At 40.7% G+C, this 18891-nt stretch overlaps 1 protein-coding gene across 1 annotated transcript; it reads right to left on the bottom strand.

The window, feature by feature from the left end:
- Positions 1 to 625: 625 nt before the first annotated feature.
- Positions 626 to 18414, bottom strand: LOC308325286 (cullin-1-like). Its single transcript, XM_080777768.1, has 23 exons — positions 18245 to 18414; positions 15637 to 15891; positions 15367 to 15416; positions 14630 to 14810; positions 14018 to 14185; positions 13787 to 13837; positions 13488 to 13578; positions 13068 to 13231; positions 12523 to 12685; positions 12006 to 12136; positions 11798 to 11905; positions 10989 to 11095; positions 10474 to 10522; positions 9892 to 10023; positions 9628 to 9745; positions 9143 to 9219; positions 8653 to 8784; positions 7788 to 7880; positions 7393 to 7440; positions 6804 to 6886; positions 6029 to 6134; positions 2314 to 2427; positions 626 to 2024 (listed from the first exon to the last, which is right to left on the bottom strand). The coding sequence occupies exons 2-23, from the start codon at positions 15724 to 15726 to the stop codon at positions 1944 to 1946; spliced, it is 2337 nt and encodes a 778-aa protein (XP_080633894.1). The 5' UTR covers positions 15727 to 15891; positions 18245 to 18414; the 3' UTR covers positions 626 to 1943.
- Between the last annotated feature and the right edge of the window lie 477 nt (positions 18415 to 18891).

Raw genomic sequence — 18891 nt, forward strand, 5'->3', positions numbered from 1 at the left:
ATTTTTGTACTCCTAATGCCAGTGTCTTCGAGCAGAAAATATCCTCAATCTGAAAAGCTTTGTGCATTTAAATAGCGTGGATGTGAGGAAGGGTGTACTACTGTTTGGTTAGGAGGGAGGGGTTTTGTGATGTTCTATATTGTCTGAATGAGCTTAGTTTGCATGCTAAAATGACGACTTATAGAGCTGTTTCACAATCACAGTACAATGTAAGTCAATGAGGAGCATCATTTGAATTATAATAATCTGATCTTGATTTCTGATCCACCTTTGGAGTTACAGTATATTATGGATGGCAATGGCAGCCCAACTGAAGCAATCATAAAAATGAACAAAAGGTCTTGCACACTGCTCTTGCACAGCAGTATCAGTTATTTATTCAAACTAAAGTGACACTCACTTTGAATAAGTGTACGTTTTGTTTGATTATGAGGTGTTTGAGAAACAGACTTCAACAATGAGTGGGCCGATATTTCTCAATCACAGGTTGATGTAAGGACACACCTCATAAACACTCGTGTGCTCCTTTAAAGTTTTGTTTTCATTCAAATACATAAATTGTTATCGTGTGACAATACTGCCATTTGACAAGCGCCTATGATAAAAAATAAATTCAAGAAAAGGGCACATACAGAAACCTTTACTTTTTATTTAGCACACATTAAAAAAGTGAATCACACTATACAAATGTTTGTCTGCTAGCTGCAGGTAGCGGAGCAGAATACACACTTTTCCCTCTTTTACACTAGGAGGTAGATGCAGCAGAGGACTGTAGTGTCAGAGTCACTCAGACATGATATTGGAGGATGGACATTTCACTGTTCAGGTTTGTGACATGTTGACCGCTTAACACCACTCTGCAATCGGACTGCATTTGTACACGCAAATGTGTTGTGGCTGTGCCAATTCTGTCTTTTACCATCTCGCACTTTATGTATTATGAGATCTAACAGACCAGGATGCTGAAATGCTGCCTTCTCGGGACGTCAGTCTGGTGAAGTTTGGATCTTTATTCATTTAAAGACATTCCAGTTGGGTTCCAGTGTGCAAGAAGTTAAACAGATTGCTGGAAAGTAATCAAATTAATTACAAATACTGCTTATCAGTCACAGTATTTATTTACAGGTGCCTTGTAATCTTTTTGTTTCAACCCATGGTTCATTTCAGTTTCTTCCTCGCTAATCTATGGCAATGCTGCTTCAATCCATCAGTATTCTTCTCCATTAAACCCAATGATGCGCATGATTCTACTCGTGACATGGCTTTCACTTCTCATCGGTCACTTCCACACACGCTTAAAGCCGAGTTATACTTTCTTTTGCATTGTGTATCACACCGAAAATAGCTGCTCTACTGTGAGCTTGTTGGCTATTTTAGGCGCAAAGACACGTGTGCGTTCAAGTATAAAACAGTCATTAATTCAACTATACCCAAGGCATTGCAGAGATAAAGTGAATAATTGACGTCTTGCTTCAAATGTATGTAGGCAGTAGCATGCAAACCCCGTAGACTCAAAGTAGATACAAAATAAGGAAGATATTTTTGATTTGCAGGATTGATATTTCTTCTTTTATGTTGACTTGCAAGGTAAAGATAGAGGGGTAATGTCTATGTCTGTACTATTTACAGATTTTTGAAACATCTAGAGATGATCCTGAGTGGTTCTAATGAGATATGACTGACAGTCAATGACGACACCGAGTTCTCTCAAGGGAGGGCCGGTTGTACAACCCTATAAGAAAACAGAACAGTCCTGTAAATTGCCCTCTTCAAGTGTGGGTGTCTTTTTAAAATTTCTGATACAATTTTACGTGCTTGCATTCCCGACATCATCGGCTAAAATGTCCAAAGGAATCATTTTCACAAACTTCTTCAGGAGATGACCTCTTGAAAAAGCAAATAAAAACAGAACAGAGATGGAAAGATGAAGAGGAGTGGCTGGACTAAGCCAGGTAGCTGTAGGTGTCCTTTTCCCCGTCCACTCGTTCTAGGTATTCCTTCTCGATCAGGATGTCGATACATTTCTGCCGTAAAACAAGTCACCAGAAAAAGGAATGAACCAAAACGTGTTAAAACCAAATTAATTTCTGACGGTCCTCAATTAACAATCATTCATTGCCAATGACGTGTGTTTTCCGCTAGATGGCGCTCTTCGCTAACATATGAGTCACACAGAGATCATGTTAATTTCCTGTTTATTCCATTTTGAAAAAAAGCTATTTTTCTCCCCGCCCTGGATTTTCCATTCACGACAATCTGTTTGAAAGCTAGAAAGTATAGAACTTGATTAATTAGGTAATGACAGGTCCTCACCTTTATAACAGGGACTCTGGGTTTAAATCTTGAGGAGAGCTGGTTGAGGACCTCTGCCAGAAGCTGTTGATGTTTCAAGACTTTCCTCATCTTCATAATCCGAACAATAGCCGCCTAGACGGAGGGAGGAAAAGGAATATAGATATTAGTGAAAGAGGATAGCCAGCACATAGAAAGTCAGAGGGACAGAGGAAAAGAGAGGGTTCACACAGTTTCTAAGGCCCTGTTGAATGAACAAAATGAATTAGGAAACACAATAGTTGAAAATTATCAACAACCTTTTTAGGTATAGCAACCGAGGTAATTTTAGTCAAGAATGACAGGAAGGCATGGGCAGAGATGGGGGATGACCATAGCCAAAGTGAAACAGTGATGTAATTCTCATGGTTTTCTCTGGTTTGTGCTCAGCATGCCTAAAATGTGCTCACTTCCTGGTCGCTTTTCAAGCCCACTGGCACTTTTTATTCCAATGGAGTAGCCAAGATCCATCACTACCATATACACCATGAGCAAGACATCATATTTACTTTTACAATTTCTGACAGGCTTGATCAATACATACACTCAATTGTTAGGGATAATTGTCTCCACCAGGCATGGGGAGAGAGTATGTTTTGAACTTCGTCCGTCCGTTACCAGCTAATCTCCGGCACCGTTGGCCGGATCGATGCCAGGAGGCCACATTTTATAATACACATTTTTTGCCATTACTCCTCCAGATTTTGTCCAAAAATCCCGCAAATTGTTACACACCATCTCTATAAGTTTTTAACAAAATGCCTCAAATCATCCAACTGCCATCAAAGGCATAAGAACAAATGGCACCCTTTTCACATTGGCCTATTATAACGCCACCAGGAGGCCACAACCTGACCTGCCCTGGTGGAGACCCGTGCCCCGAGGGGCACTTTTTCTAGTTTTGTCTACAAGGGTTTGTTAAGCTTTGGGAAGTAAAAAAAAAAGCCCTAACCACACCAAAGGGTCACCATGCAACTCTTTGGGTCCAAACGGTTGCAAGGAGTTAACGCTAAAACCGTCTCGACCCTTTGGTGTGGTTTGGGCCATTGAATTCCATGCGTTGAATCACTAGGGACAACGTCCAACAAGACATATCACACCGCAGGTACAACGCTAAAACCGTCTTGACCCTTTGGTGTGGTTAGGGCTTAAGAGTGGTCTGAGAGGCATTGATCCAGGCTAGGCAAGAGGGTATCAGGTATGGTCGCCCCTAAACCATCTCGCCCCTCGATTTTTCCGCTGACCTCACGCCGACCGCTCGGTGCCGCGGTTCTTGTATTCTGTATTGCTGAGAATAAGGTTAGGCAGTTTTACTGATGTTAAGGGTAGGTTTAACCGTTTAAGCATAATTTACTTAGGTTACATTAGGAATACCAGGCCATGCAGTTTTGCCGGCTGTACACCCAGGGCGAGTTGGTAAAGGGGTTACTCGTTTGGTATTCGGCAAGAGAACGCTCCTGACATGGGTTTTATAGATGTTGGCTCTGCCTTCAGCATCAAGCTTGTTGGCCAGTTTACGCAGTGCTCCAAGACGTTGTCCAGCGCGTTTTCAGATGTTGGATGTTGGTGTAACAATATACATTTATAATAACACTTCACAATCATAATCCGTGGAGACCCTTGATCCACAGCCTGGGCGTCGACAATCTCCATTTAGAAGCTTGTTCACCTCTGATCAATGTTCACCTCTGATCCACCTACCCTGTATTTAAAGTCTTCCCTAAATGCTGCCACCTTTATGACTCTGATGAAGACCCCATAGGTCGAAACGTTAGTCGTTTTCTATACTAGCACCTAATAAAAAATACTTAAAATGTCTGTGCTGCTCCAGTGTCCTCTCCTCCTTCTGCAGCGGTATTAGTCATTGCATGAACTAGTTGCCTTGTGACAGTGCATTCCTTTAAATCCTGGCATGCTCTTTATCCTTATCTAATCAGTCTTCATATACGTACAATGTACATGATGGCTTATCTTTCTTTTTTCATTGTCATGCGTGACATCACAACAACTATCGAAGCTACCTTACCAAGGTAGAACTTGTAGAACTTGATCTCCTGACCTCAAGTAACATGCTTGCTCCAGAGTGTCCTCAGGAGCAAGCAATCTCTATAACAACCATATGACACACACCCACTTACCTCTGCACCTAAATGGCCCTTTGCTCATGTTATGTAACATGCGATGGAAGCACTAACTGTACTGATAATACCCAATTATTGAAATCACAAATATGGAATAAACTTTCATCACGCCACATTTAATGCCTGTCTGGTGGTCTTAAGGCTTTCTTTAACCTTGGCATCCCCATTTTGATTGGGATGTAATTATAGGCCGTATAGTACCGTACATTTTCTTTTTTAATAACTTATATTCTAGTATAATTAAAAAAATGTGAGTTTATTATGTATTTCTGATACAATTATTGATCACTAATTTTGTATGTCTGCAAAAATGAAATATTGTTACCACTGGTCTAAATTGGAATTTAGTTTCCACCTGGGGTACACTATTCTGAAATTGAAGTTTTTATATCTTCTCTCAGTGCTCGATTCTTTATTGTGAAGCTTGGAACTTGGTATTGTATTTTATTGTTGATTAGTCACCTTTACAACAAGGTATAGCTTGTAAGGATGGGGCATTCTTGGAATGAGCAACACAGCTAAACTGTGTTGCTAAACTAAGCTCGCTCTGAGTAGCTATCCTGCTAGCCCCTCACTCTAGTGGGTTGCCTTCCTTGCCGCCCTGACTTCTGTGATTTTTCGACCTAGGGTTTTTTCAAAGCTAAGGATAAAAACACTCCACGAGCCAGTCGTCTTGTGTTGCGGCGTCAAGAGGTTGCCCTTTGACTAGCTGTCTGTTTCTGTCTGTCTGTTTGTTTTACCGGTCCCTCATCGCTTTTCCGGGGAGAAAAGAGATGCCACGTGCGTTCTCCGCTCCCCCGTCTTGATGCTACAACTCGCTCTCCATCGTGAGCTGTTGTGAGACAACTCCAACAAAACGTGAGTATAAAATCGACCATTAATACAGGACTAAACACTCGGCTGCAGTACTCATTCACATTTCAGTTGTACAAGCATCACATACAGTACTTGTTGTTTTATATATATAATATATTATAGTATATGTTGCATATGTAAATATATATATTCTGTCCTGTCACTTCGTATAAAGCCAAGGGCTAATAAACAGACGGAAGTGTAAAAATGGCCAATGTGTGTTGTTTTCTTCCTGTGGGAGACTGCAATCATCCAATCCACTAAGCAACTCAAAGGAAGGGTGAATACCAACCATTTGCCATTTTGACAACTATTTTGGAGGCGCTAGCCACATATTTAGCGGTGTTGCTCATTCCAGGAATGCCTGATCCTTACAAGCTATACCTCGCTGTAAAGGTGACTAAACAAACAAATAAAATACAATAACAATTGGTATAAATTAAGGGGAGAAATAAGTCAAATAATCGACCAAAGTTAAGTTTCCGAAGTTTCCGAGTTTATCATAACGAGCAGTTACTAGTTAGTACTATAGTAACCCAAGTTTGTGCTGATCGTGAAATCAGGACCTGAACCTAAAATTAAACATATCAGAACATTATGTATCCTAAATGCACTTCATATATAGGCTGAGTGGTTGGAAAAACTTGACTTGAGACTTCAGTAAATACTGTTAACAGACCTTGAAGGTGGCAAGACTGTACCTGTATTAGCAACTTCCTGTCCTCCTCAATGTTCTTATGAGTCGTTTCCTGTTCCTGTTTTTGCTCAGTCTTCATTGGCACATTGATGTTCACCCGCAGTTTCTTACTGGGAGAGAAACAGTGCAGAGAGTATGTCTTTGAGTAGGGATGACATCAGCACAGCAGGGACATTGAGAGTCTACTGGTTAAGGCCCCTGATCCAATGCGTACATTAGAACTGAGTTGATCCAACTCCAAATATAGTTATGTGAAGCAGTGATACGCAATTCACAAACAGTATGAGAAATATTTATCAACCAGGATCCTAGTTAACCCTAAACAGGATCTAACCCTAACCCTAGACACAGGATCTGACTTGAATTTTGACCTGATGGTCAAGTTCCTGAGCAACCAGGCAGGCACAATGGTAAAATGTTATCACCCCTTGCATAGGAAACCAGGTTCAAATCCGGGGTAGAAGAGGAAAATTACATAGTGCAGAACCATCACCCTCAGATGACATAGATAGAGCCCATACATCATAGTAAACAATGATCGGGTCCAATTCCAATCTTCGATATCAGCTCGGGACATTCCTAATTTGCTAGACTTCATTGAACCCACACATTTATTTTCTATTGTGTATTTATTCATAATCATTTGAGTACAAAAAGATAATGGTGCAAGTATTGTTGTTCCCAATAAAACATTAAGCCCTACTGTCAACTCATGTACTAAAAATAATAATTGAAAACAACAAGAATCCTAACCATGCACGAGTTCATGAAGGACTTACTTCTTGTAACCCAGGAACAGTTTGATGAGAGTGTCTGGTTTGAACTCTGCCTCATCTATGTTGGCATTTTCATCCTCAAGCACCTGTACGTGTACAAAACATGTGGAATTTTAAAGATATATAGTTATTCATATTCATTGTATGAAGTCATGTAATCAAGGTGGTTTATAACACAATTAAGAGAAAGAATCACCAAAAGCAGGAAACCTGCAACACTCCAAATTAGATGAATAGTCTTATAGGGGCAAGGCTCAACAACGCTGAGGAAGGCCCATCAGGCCCAAACGTGTCCCTTGTCCATCAGAGGTAAATAAACCATGTGATAAGGACATTTATTGTGTGGTGGCTATTCCTTCATTCCCATTTATAACACAATGGTAAAATGTGTTCAGTTCAGACATTCGAGGCATCATCTACTTGCTTTGACTAAATATATGTCCATTCAACTAAAATGACCACTGAACATGAAAACAAGAATTACTAAAGCCATACAGAAGTCTATTAAAATGGCCATAGCTGAATGGGTACAGAGCCCGCCTGAGAAGCCTCTATAGCCTTTATTATTTTAGCCAACTGGCTGTGAACTTACCAGTAATTTAGACTTCAACAGGATTTGTAAGACTTGCACCAAGATGTCCTGAAAGCATAAGAAAATACATCAATATGTACTCCCTAAAAATAAATGCACCAATGTGCAAAGAATTTGAGGTGATGATGCATTAAAAGGTACCGATTATGTTTTATCCAAAAGGTGAATTTAATTGTAAACCAGCGGAGGCAACACTAAATTAGTTATTGCTATGTCAATGTATTCATTACATGAGTATTTGATTACATTGATAAATATTTCTCTGTCTCAAGGTCTCTATTAATGATCTTCTCTTCTTCGTTCATTCTGCTGATTACAGTGTAAACAACCAAAAATATTTTGGTTTGTACGTGCATGTGTGTGTAATCTGTGTATATACAGATACAGATACTTACAATTTTGATCTGCGTACTGTCTGTGAGCTGTTGGACAGAGTAGATATCCTCACTGTTGTACTGTAATAAGATGGCCATCTGGAATGTAGACGCCTAAAAAGACAAGACATAGGACAAGTTAGTCAAATAAACAAGATATCAAGCCATATCTTTTCCACCAGCATCATCAAAACAGTATCAACAAATAGTGTTGAAGAATATTACATCCATCTATCTATATATAAATGCACCTTAGTTAGTGTGTATGTGTGTACGTATTCCACGTAACTCGAGAACCATGTGCCCCAACGACTTCAAATTCGACACACACGTTTCACACCACCACAGGGTGTGCAGTGCCCAGCCTGGGCAGAAAGACCTCTGCCCAGGCTCTGGACAGGGCCCAAATTTGCCAATTGATCACACCCGATCACCCCTAGATCTCCATATATGGAGCTGGCCTGTTCTGACATCACAATTATGTTCTGACATCTGCATAGACTGCATATGTAGGCATGCCTGACAAAGAACTCCATATATGGGACACAGACATAATAACTGGGTGGGGAATTAATTTACAACTTGCATCGTTCCAAGTAGGCCAGTGGCCAACGGGCTCCACTCTAGTTACAATGAATTGCAGGAATATTTATTTAAGTGTAGCAACCCACTTGAGCAAACCAGCAAAGGCACCATTGTTAAAGGCACAAACTACATATTTTGTCAAAATGTGGAATTATTTTCTTAAAAGATTCTCAGTAGTGATATAATGATATGATATAAATAAATAATGTGACTCCCAAGCACAAGTGTACTAAGAGTAGTAATTTAGTGTAGCAGATGGATGTACCCTTGTGTTGTGTGTGTGTAGGTTTATGAGAAATACCTGCAGTGTGTATCTGTTCTTGAAGCAGTTGGTGACCAACTCTCCTTTGGAGAGGTGATAGAGCCAGGTTAGTTTGCGGCCACTGTGTCTACTGGCATAAAAGGCTGTGAAACGCTGGTAGCTTCGTTCTAACTGATGGCAGAAAGAGAGACGAAATGTTTGGTGCAAGAAAGGAAGGGTCAAAAAGGTAAAGTGGTGCATAGCCATATACTGTATGCCACCTAACTTCTCCTACATGTTAAGTAGGAAATCTATGAACACATTTTGCATACACAAGTTGTATGCCCTTCATAGTACACAGTAAAAAAGTGTTGATTTAACTCAGTGTACAAATGAAACCAAATATTTAAATAATAATAACCATACTACGACTACAAATAATAATGATAATATCAGCATTTATTTTATTTAACCTAGGCTTTACCAGTGAAAAACACACTGAGACTAGTGTGAACTGGCCAAGAAGCATAAAGCATGTGCCATACTGTACCTCTGAGGGGAGAGCGAACGTACAGGACTGCTGGAACGGCCAAGAACCTGAACTCAACACCTGGATACTGAAGTCCACTACATCACCCATGTAAAGAGAAATCAAAATAGATATGAAGAGAGGCTGAGGAAGGAATGTTTCTTGTGTTAACTTCACATCCTAGGTGCAGTTGCCCCCCCATATCCCCCGCCCCCCACACACACACACACACACACACACACACACACACACACACACACACACACACACACACACACACACATCCATATGAATGCACATTTACAATGTGCATAGTGAAGTGAGCATGTTTTCTGTTCTATGAATTGCTTTCTTTTTATTTTCTTCCCTGTATCAGGCAACATGTTTGGTTCTAAATGAAATGTGTGACACACACAATTGAAATTTACGTTTGCCCTTTTAGCAATGCATGGACTGGCTGCGTGTAATTTAAGTGAAATAGAATAATGAGAAGCAGGGCTGCTTACAGTCTAAAGGCTCTGAGTTGACGAGGTGCTTCTTGAATTGTTCATTGAGGTCTTTGCTGACTCCTATGTCCTGGAACATGCGCTGCAGTTTAGACGTGTACTCAAAGCCACATGCTTGCTGTGGGACAGATAAAGTACATGGAAGCATAAATTAAATTGTAGCTTCTGATATAGATATAGTTACAATGTTTGGGCAACTATGAGAACAAAATGGGCAATTATTTCACTAGTTGCAGAGATTGTACAATTCACAAGAGGATGTACCTTGAGTTTGGAGATCATACTAGCCTCGGCATCATCACTAGCGCTGTTCTGGTGAACTAGTCTCTTGGCAAGCATTTTAGCATAGAACTTCTGGAAGACATCTTTATCTTCTATGTACTTGAACACCACCATCTGTCCGTGGGATGAGATCAGAACAAATATGTACCCCAGTCCGTTGAATTGATGGTTTTGATGTGATTAAAAGCAACACAGCTGCAAACAAAATATTAACAAAAGAAGGATCTGTTGCCTTCCATATACTATATATTAATATTAGAACAATTAATATAAACAAAGTGAATTACAGGTGGTATCTTTTTTCTTTTTAGATCAATGTCCAAGTACTTTGCAGCTTTCTCTGCTGAATTATCCTCGGAATACGGCAAAACCTTCCCTTTGTATTCCCATCTGGGAGGCATATTGTTCACTCTTTACCATGTTGTGGAAAATTAATGTATGGTATCTGGGTATCATAATAAACATAGCCACGCTGTAGCACTTTTATATTTCTTTCCCTGGCCTGTATTAGAGACCGGCCGTTATTCGTAATTCGTATCATTGATCAGGTACCCAGGAACTCACCACTTGGTTGAGTGTGTCTTCCAGTTCAGCCTCTTCTGGATTTTTAGAGCTGAGAAGACGATATATAAAATGACATTTTGACCAATCTGTACAGTAGAGTATATATATTTTATATATATATAAATTTAAGATGTGTTTTTGGCTTTTCTGCCTTTATTGATAGTATCAAGTGAAGATGGACAGGAAAGAGGGAGAGAGAGAAGGGGAGAGACATGCAGCAAAGGTCGTCATGAACGGGACTCGAACACACGTCACGCTGTCAGGCCAAAGCCTATATGTGGCATGTGCCTGGACCACTTGGCCAGCGAGTGCCCCACAGTAGAGTAGAGAAACAATAACTGATGGTGAGACTGGGAGGTGGTATACTATTCTAACAATAAATTAGACCCTGTGTTCAGGTAGGAAATCCACTGGTTGACAATTGGAATCGCCTGATGAACAAAAGCACAATATACAGTATCCCTGTTTGTGCAGAGTATCCAGGATACAGTATAGATTTATAAGGACCAACCTACCTCTTCTTGAGCAGGGAATCACAGTATCTGGCCAGCAGCTCAGGTGATTTACTGGATGACTGAACCATCTTGGTCACAGCGTTGTTGTTGATGAAACGACCGCAGGCCTGAGTCACAGACAAGAATGCAGCTATAACGCTAGTCTGAAAGAATTGTGTTTCATGATATAGGCACTCATTACAATTTTGGAGGTGATAAAATATCCACTCACTCACATTAAAATATCTAGACATTTTCTGGATGTCTCCACATAGACATCCAGAAAATAGCAAAACAAGGTGCGATACTCGCTCTATTTTATATATCTCTGCTGTCGGGAGGAAACCTCATAACTCCAAAATGTTCATTTTTCAGGAAGTCAAGAAAACCTTATAATACAGCCTCACCAAAGTTGGTGTTGTAACTTTATATATTGTCAATTACTTCCATGAGAGGGGGAGAGGTGGTGGAGTTAGTTGCTTTAGCAGACATTTTGAGGGTCCAATGAAGTTAAGAGGTTTTGTCCGAAGCACTTTTTACTACTTTCCAATGGTTCAATATTTTCGAAACAACAAACAGACGTAATGGGTGTTCAATAGCACTGATTTATGTCAAAAACCTCAAAAATTGTGTTATGACGTTTCCTCCCGACAGCAACGAATATTATCTTTAATGTAAAGATATTAGGCAAAGTTGGCCGAACTTAGGCTAAGTTGGTCGTCATCAGATCTGATGATTACTGGAGACTTTAAAAGTTCCAAGTCATACGACAATACGACACTTATTTCACTACTGAGAGAGCAGCAAAGAGCAACCATGAGCAGTCTAACCTTATCAAGTGCAGCTACAAAGCCAGCATCGTTGTTAAACGCTGACATGACTAAGGCATTGTATTTCTTGTGGACATCGAGGATAGTCTGGACGTACATCTTAGGGTCCTGAAGGAGAAGACATGATTCCACAGATGAAATCATGTTAGAATGGGTCCAATCACTAATGGGAAAAGCAATTGAATCAGATACACTTAGTTGACCTTACATTGAGAGCGGAGTCACCACACTTCTCGATTGCAGCCAGCCCCTGATTGTAGATATGCGTTTCTAGCAGCTTCTTCAGTTCCCCAAGACCATCAGTGATCCGAGAAACCAAGTTATACATGCGTCCCAGGTCTGAAGGAGGGTTGGAAAACAGAGAAAGAAAAATAAAAGATAAGGGAAGGAGAGAGTGAGGAAAGAGTCTTTACATTATTTCATACTTTTCCATTACTTGGACACTTATGGTATAACCTTCACATTTGATAGCACCAGTGCACCATTTGACAATAAAAAGGATAAAGAATCGAACAACAACTTAGTCAACTGTAATCTACACTCAAATTGTGTGTTACACAGTTAAAGAACCAATTGACATGATTAAACAAATTAAAAGATTTCCCCCCAAAACTGTTTCATCCTCTGTTGCTTATGCTTACATCTCAACATCCCATTACATTGTTTGCTTCATACTTTATGTATTTATTTGTTATTATTCATCCATTCCTCCACCCCCTACCTACCTTCATTCTTGTCGGCGTCAAGTAAATTCTGGAACTCAGTATGGAAGATCTCTAGGTGTTTCTCTATGAGGACCTGCTCACACTTCCTGGCCAGTTCATCCTGGGTGGACTCATGGAGGTAGACCTGAACACGCCGCTGCTCTTCTAGGAGGCGGCCTTCCGCCTGGTAGTAGAAGAGGAGAGGGAGATTAAGATGCATCCGATATGAATTTATGTGGGAAACGGTCTGATTAAACTCATATTTATCTTTCTGTGATGTCCACGCCCCACCATTGCATAGTAACTCCCAGCACCTGAGCTGAGCTGATAGGATGCTCTATAAGAGCAACTTGTTTGTCTGTGATATAAAAATAAAATAAATTGTATTTTCGTCTCAGTCTAAGGAGTATCCTTAATTTTTCATGGAGCGAACAAGTCTTTTTCTGCCAGTTTTCTACCACCACACCTGCAGTTAACCTGGAACAAAGGACAAAGAAAGGCGCAACAGTTTCCCTGTGCCAAAGGTCTGACTAAGCAAGACCACACAGTGCTTTTTCATCACCCACCTTCTTCATGTACTCAGTAACAGGGTTTTGCAGGAGGAATTCTGTGCTCTCTCTGGTGTAGAAGCGCTCTGTGTCTGCGAGGAACTGTATCTCAAAGAACTCCTTGTACACCGACAGTGTAGGGCCTTTGGCAAATGCATCATCCTCATTTAGACCCAACTCCACTAGATACATGAGAGAGACAGCGTTGGTACCCCACCAAAAATGCAATAGAATTACAGACAGCATCATACATATATACACATAATGAATTAATCCAAATCACTGGTTCTAAGCCAACCCACTTTGAGAAAGGGTGACCCCCCCCCTTCCCCGGTCCGCCCAGTCAATGTGTCAAAGTGTCGAAGTGTCCCTGAGCAAGATACTTAACCCCTAACTGCTCCACACCCCAGAAGCTAACTACTATAGCTAATAACCTACCATAAGACTGAACCACCCCGCTGATTAGTCTGGTGTTGATGGGCTCTCCATTACGTTCTTTCTCGATCAGGTTCAGAACAGCATTGGTTACCTGAATGAAAAATGCAAGAACTGTTTAACTGTATTAAAACAACAAACAATGCACAAATAATCTGCACACAAAACAACACAAACTGGACTTAAGCACACAAAACAGAAAAGAACAATGGTATTATAACATATTTTACTGACTTTAACAACGTAATTTCTCTGTGTAAGCAACAACAGCCAATACAGTGTGATTTGGTTAATGGCCTTACCTGTTTATTCAAAGGTCTAAAAAGGCATTCTCTCCACGTCACAAGAGCAAGCTGCCATGAGAGAAATCAGTTGTCAAGATCACAGCAAAATGCTGGACTGTCCACTATCTCAGTCTTTGTATTTCTGAAGAACTTTACAGGTCTTAAAGGGGATCTTGAGCTTTATGAATTGAAAAAGAATTTCAGCATTCAATCTCAGTCTTTAAATGAAATGTCAGAAAGGAGTCTCACTGAGTAAATTTCATAGATGCCCTTGCGGCCTTCGTCACACTCTCGTCGAACCCAGTGGCGGTTGAGGTAGGCACAGATCCCATTCAGCACCTTACTGGAGAAACGGTAGTCCTCCCACTGCTGTGTGTAGAATTTCAACACCCCCTCGTCCATCAAGTCCTCCCCATCCTGACCAGAGGGGGGGGGGGGGGTGATGAGAAGATGAAGGATTAGCAGCAATAGAGGAAGGATTGAGAGAAGTAAATGGATGTTGAGATGGAGATAGAAGAGCGGAAGAGAGAAGGATAAGTGAAAGGAGAAGATAGACATTTCTCCAGTACGTTCTAGGAGGATATCCAACCAAATTGGCACATACCGGTAGTCAAAATTTGCCAACACAATAGGCAATATTATCATTTAAAACGCTGCATGCTTGTAGTTGATAGCAAAATATATCAAATTACATTTTTATATTGTTAATCACACAGGTTTAATGGGCAACTAGTAACACATTACCCAGAGCATATGAGAAAGATTCTTTGACAATGTGCATCCATAGCAATCTTTTAAACATAAGATGCTTCAGTGCAATTGTAGCTCTACCTAGAATGACCCAAAGTAACAATGTTCTACCTTGAGGAGGTTGATAAGGTAGGTCTTGAGAAACTCCTTGAGCCTCTTGTAGAGCTCCAATCCAACAAACTGGGCTCCTCCAGGAGTGGTTGATTTTTTAGAAGGCTTGTTGGAAGATGGGGGTCCAGCCCCACGTGCCTGGTTTGACTGGTGAACACTCGTACAATAGTTATATACGTGTCTAGGGGAGGATGCCGTCAGGGCCAAACAACCAAACATTATGGCAATAAGGATTTAAATATCAGCTAAAACCTTTTCTAAACTTTCTCTATTTTAGTCCATATGTAATCAATTTGAAAGGTGCATTTTCTTACAATTTTTATGATTACCTTACTACATTGGACATATTCGAACTCCTGAACTCCTCCCATTCTGGGCAGGAACCCCTTTTGGTGTTCTAACCCTTCTGGACGGGAACCCCTCTTGGGGTTCTGTACAGTATGTACAGTATTCAAACATTGATGCTGCTATATAAAAGTTTGACGTTTTTCAGCCTCAGTCCAAAATGGGTTAACATCTAAAATGGGTTCCCACATAATGTGCTGAAAACACTTCCCAAGTTTCTAGTGAGTAGTCTAGGTGCGGCACAAACTCTATTGCGCGAAACAGAATTTTCCAGCACCTTTGTTGGCTTTAATGCACATTACATTGAGGCCACATAATCAACACAATAAAAACAGTGTCTCTAAAACACAGTCTCACTTTGTCTTTTCTTGTCAGGCGTGGATAAAGGATACGTGTACAGTTCCATGTATCGTGACTTGGCCATGCTTTGTCTGGTGTAGACCTAGTTAAAAAAACACAACACTGAATAACAATTGAAAAGTATTGAACTTCAGACAGATCGTAATCCATTACAAACATTTTATCAAGCATTTATTTATTTGAATGAGCACAATGTCAAGATTAGAATCCAAACTAGGATATGAGGGATGGTAGGAACCAAACCAAGATGTTAACCAGGCAGCCGTTAAGCTACAGAGAGACACAAAATGATGACGACAGACCTGCTGTATTCCTGCCCTCAGGTCATCCCAGATCTGGTCCAGGCCGATCTGTTTCAGACCATGTGGGTTCTGGTTTCTGTTGGACGACATGGCAGCTTCCTCCTCTCCACCGAGTCCACTTTCTGAAGTCTTGGGAGTGAAGCGGTGTCTTCTTAGTCCTCCATGGGGGCCAATAGGGAGAGGTGAAAGGACAGGTCTTCTTGGAATAACCCCTGACGTTCAAGTGGCTATCAGGGGCCCACGCAGCCTAGATAACTGGTAGATAATGGAACACATCACAGTTAGGCACCACTTATTGGTAAATGGTGCATTTATTTATATAGTACTTTTATCCAAAGCGCTTTACATAGATTGGGTGACATTCACCCACCGATGGTGGAGGAAGCCATGCAAGGCACCAACCTGCACATCAGCAGCAATTAGGGGTTCAGAGTCTTGCTCAAAGACACTGACAGTAACTCTGGGGGAGCCCGGAATCAAACTGGAAACCTCATTCCACCCAAGCGTGGAATGCCCCGACCCCCTCCCTCAAAAAATCCAAATCACTTTTAAAAAAGGCCTGAAATCCACCTTTCAGCAGGCCCAAGGGAGAGGAAATATCATGATTTCCCTCATTGTATATACAGTGTTTTTATTTTTACTTTGTTGTCATGGATTTGTTGTTTTTTACCTATTTATGATATTGATTTCTGTTTATTATACATTCTGTCTAATAAACTATTCAATCAATCAATCCGGCTGCTCTACCGGCCACTCCCGCCCCAGGAGTGTCTCCTTAATTCTTAAAACTTCTGATGGGGTGTTACAACTTACAAGCATAAATAAAGTGTTGGTGTTGGAAGATGCCCTAAACCCTGAACTCCTTTAACATCTAACTGATCTAACAGTAACAGATTCTGGGTGCAGACTTCTTATTTTACTACTTCTACTTCTTAGATTAGATTCTTTGAAAGCTTTCCCAAAAAACACATCTGCTGCATTTCCTCAATATCACAAAAGCTTTTTCCAGCTTCACATTCAGCAAGGACAAATAAACACTTGCAAAATGAGGGCTCCAATGCAACAGTTGACGTTTTAAGCTCAAAGCTCTTCTTCAGACAGGAAGAGCGTTGTCAAGCTTTTTTTGGCTCTTCACACTGGAACCCTTAGTGTGCAAGTGTTTATTTATTTGTCCTTGCTTACTGTTTGTCTCTCAGCTCAAATTTGGGTTGGGGATGTGCATGTTGTTTTCCTTTTTTCCAGCTTCAAAATGAGAGAATAAAACATTGGCTGAAAATATAGGGATTCTTTTTATATTGATTTGATAATGATATTGCCTTTTTAAGTAAATGTCGACCAAGCAACTTCTGTAGATGCTATCTGGCTGCATCCAGTTGCAATTCCCTCCCTTGACATCATAGCACATTTGCAAAACAGAAAAGTCCTACTCAGCAATATTGCAATATAGCTTTGGCTACCCTCTGTGTTCCTGTCAAGTTTTTGTTTCATAAACATCCACTCCCGAATTAAGTGTCTGGTGCTAGGAATCTGGTGCAACGCACAAGTCCTGGACCTGGTGAGAGCAGGAGTGGACCTTGTGAGACGTAGGAGGTGCCTGGACAGGAGTCAGTCAACCCACAGAGTCCCCAGAGGACTGATTGAGGATAGCTACTGGGACGTAAGTCGGGGCATGATCACCCCGGCTGGGTCACCTGAGTGAGGGGTATGTTGCTGCGAGACCCGAAACCCTGATGACCTTGGGATACATCACTGAGGATACGTTCCAGGTACATCCATGCGATGTTGTTTTCGTTCATAAACATCCACCATACTGTTATGACTTATGAGCAACCTTTTGGCAATAAAGACAGTGATATATATTAATTTATTTTTATGATAATGTGTTTGGAAGTGCTTGTTGTGCTTGCACCCATATTTGTCTAAGGTGAATTTGTATTAAACTAAATCTTGACAGATACATACAAAGAAGCAGTTCAAGCTGTTCATACAGGTGAAATATTGGAAGGTTTATCGTTGTTTAATACAATCAGATAGGACTTTTCGGTTTCATGAATGGGCTGTCAATGGTGGGTATAGATGCAGATAGCATGTATAGCAGTTGCTTGCAGCTATAGACTTATACCACTGACTGGACAGGGTAACAACTAACAACCAATTGCATCTGTATAAAACTACAAAGTTAATGGTGTCGTAAACATTGACGTTTTTTTAATCTTTGGATTTTGGGAAAACAACATTGAGAATGAGAACGTTCAAAAATACAGCCATTAAAAGTTAACAAACCAAGACATTCTATTCACCACATCACTATTGTCACTGGGTGAATACATGAGGACATAGTTGATAATAACAGGTAAAAACACCAAATAAAAGCTAAAACAAAACACCAAACAAGCAGAACAGGGGGCTTATACGACACCATTTGTACCCCTTGTGCGACCCCCTTGACAAGCAGACGATCAAAATGCCGCATTTTCGACAGAAAACGGCGTCGAAGCGGGTTGTGTCGACGATCAGTTTTAAAGCTGAAAATACGTCATTTTTCTCGAGCGAAAGGCTCGTGTTGTGACGGAGTACATTAGCCTTTTAAGGTGTTAGCGCTTCTTACCATTGTCCAGATTGTGTTCTCTCGGCGATCCGAACAAACACTATAAGGATGGGGATCGACTTAAATTCGATCACACTTTGTCATCCAAGAAAACGTGTTTTTCTGTCAAAACACAACATTAGCCTCGAAAATTATTTACTTTCACTGCCACAACAAAGCTGAAGGGTGCACTTCCCGGATAGTGTTCACAAAATGCATGTCCGTGTAGAAATCACCCTGGCTGGAACTTTGGTTCCGTGTCCCACGCGCATGCACACACACACACACACACACACACACACACACACACACACACACACACACACACACGCACACACAAACCCAAACAAACATGTTTAAATTACTCCTAAACATTTTGCCAAACATCAAACACTCTCCTATCTCCTAGGAGACCTGTGCCCAGAAGGGCACAAATCTAGTTAATTTCTGCATCTCTTAGGGCCCATTTAATAATGCATTTGGATGGCAAAAAATTAATTAATTAATTGTGCTATGAGCTTGCATATCTGCTATTTTCCAGCATAGGACCGTTGCACAGTGAAGTATAAACAAGGCTTTAGGATTTATAAGTCGTTTTTAGAATCCTCCGTGCATGCCTATTACCACTATAGGCTGAGGAAGAAATGCCACTTGACAGTTTTCAAATC

The sequence above is a fragment of the Protomyctophum bolini genome (assembly GCF_963924005.1).
Source record: "Protomyctophum bolini genome assembly, chromosome: 12".
Lineage (NCBI taxonomy): Eukaryota > Metazoa > Chordata > Actinopteri > Myctophiformes > Myctophidae > Protomyctophum > Protomyctophum bolini.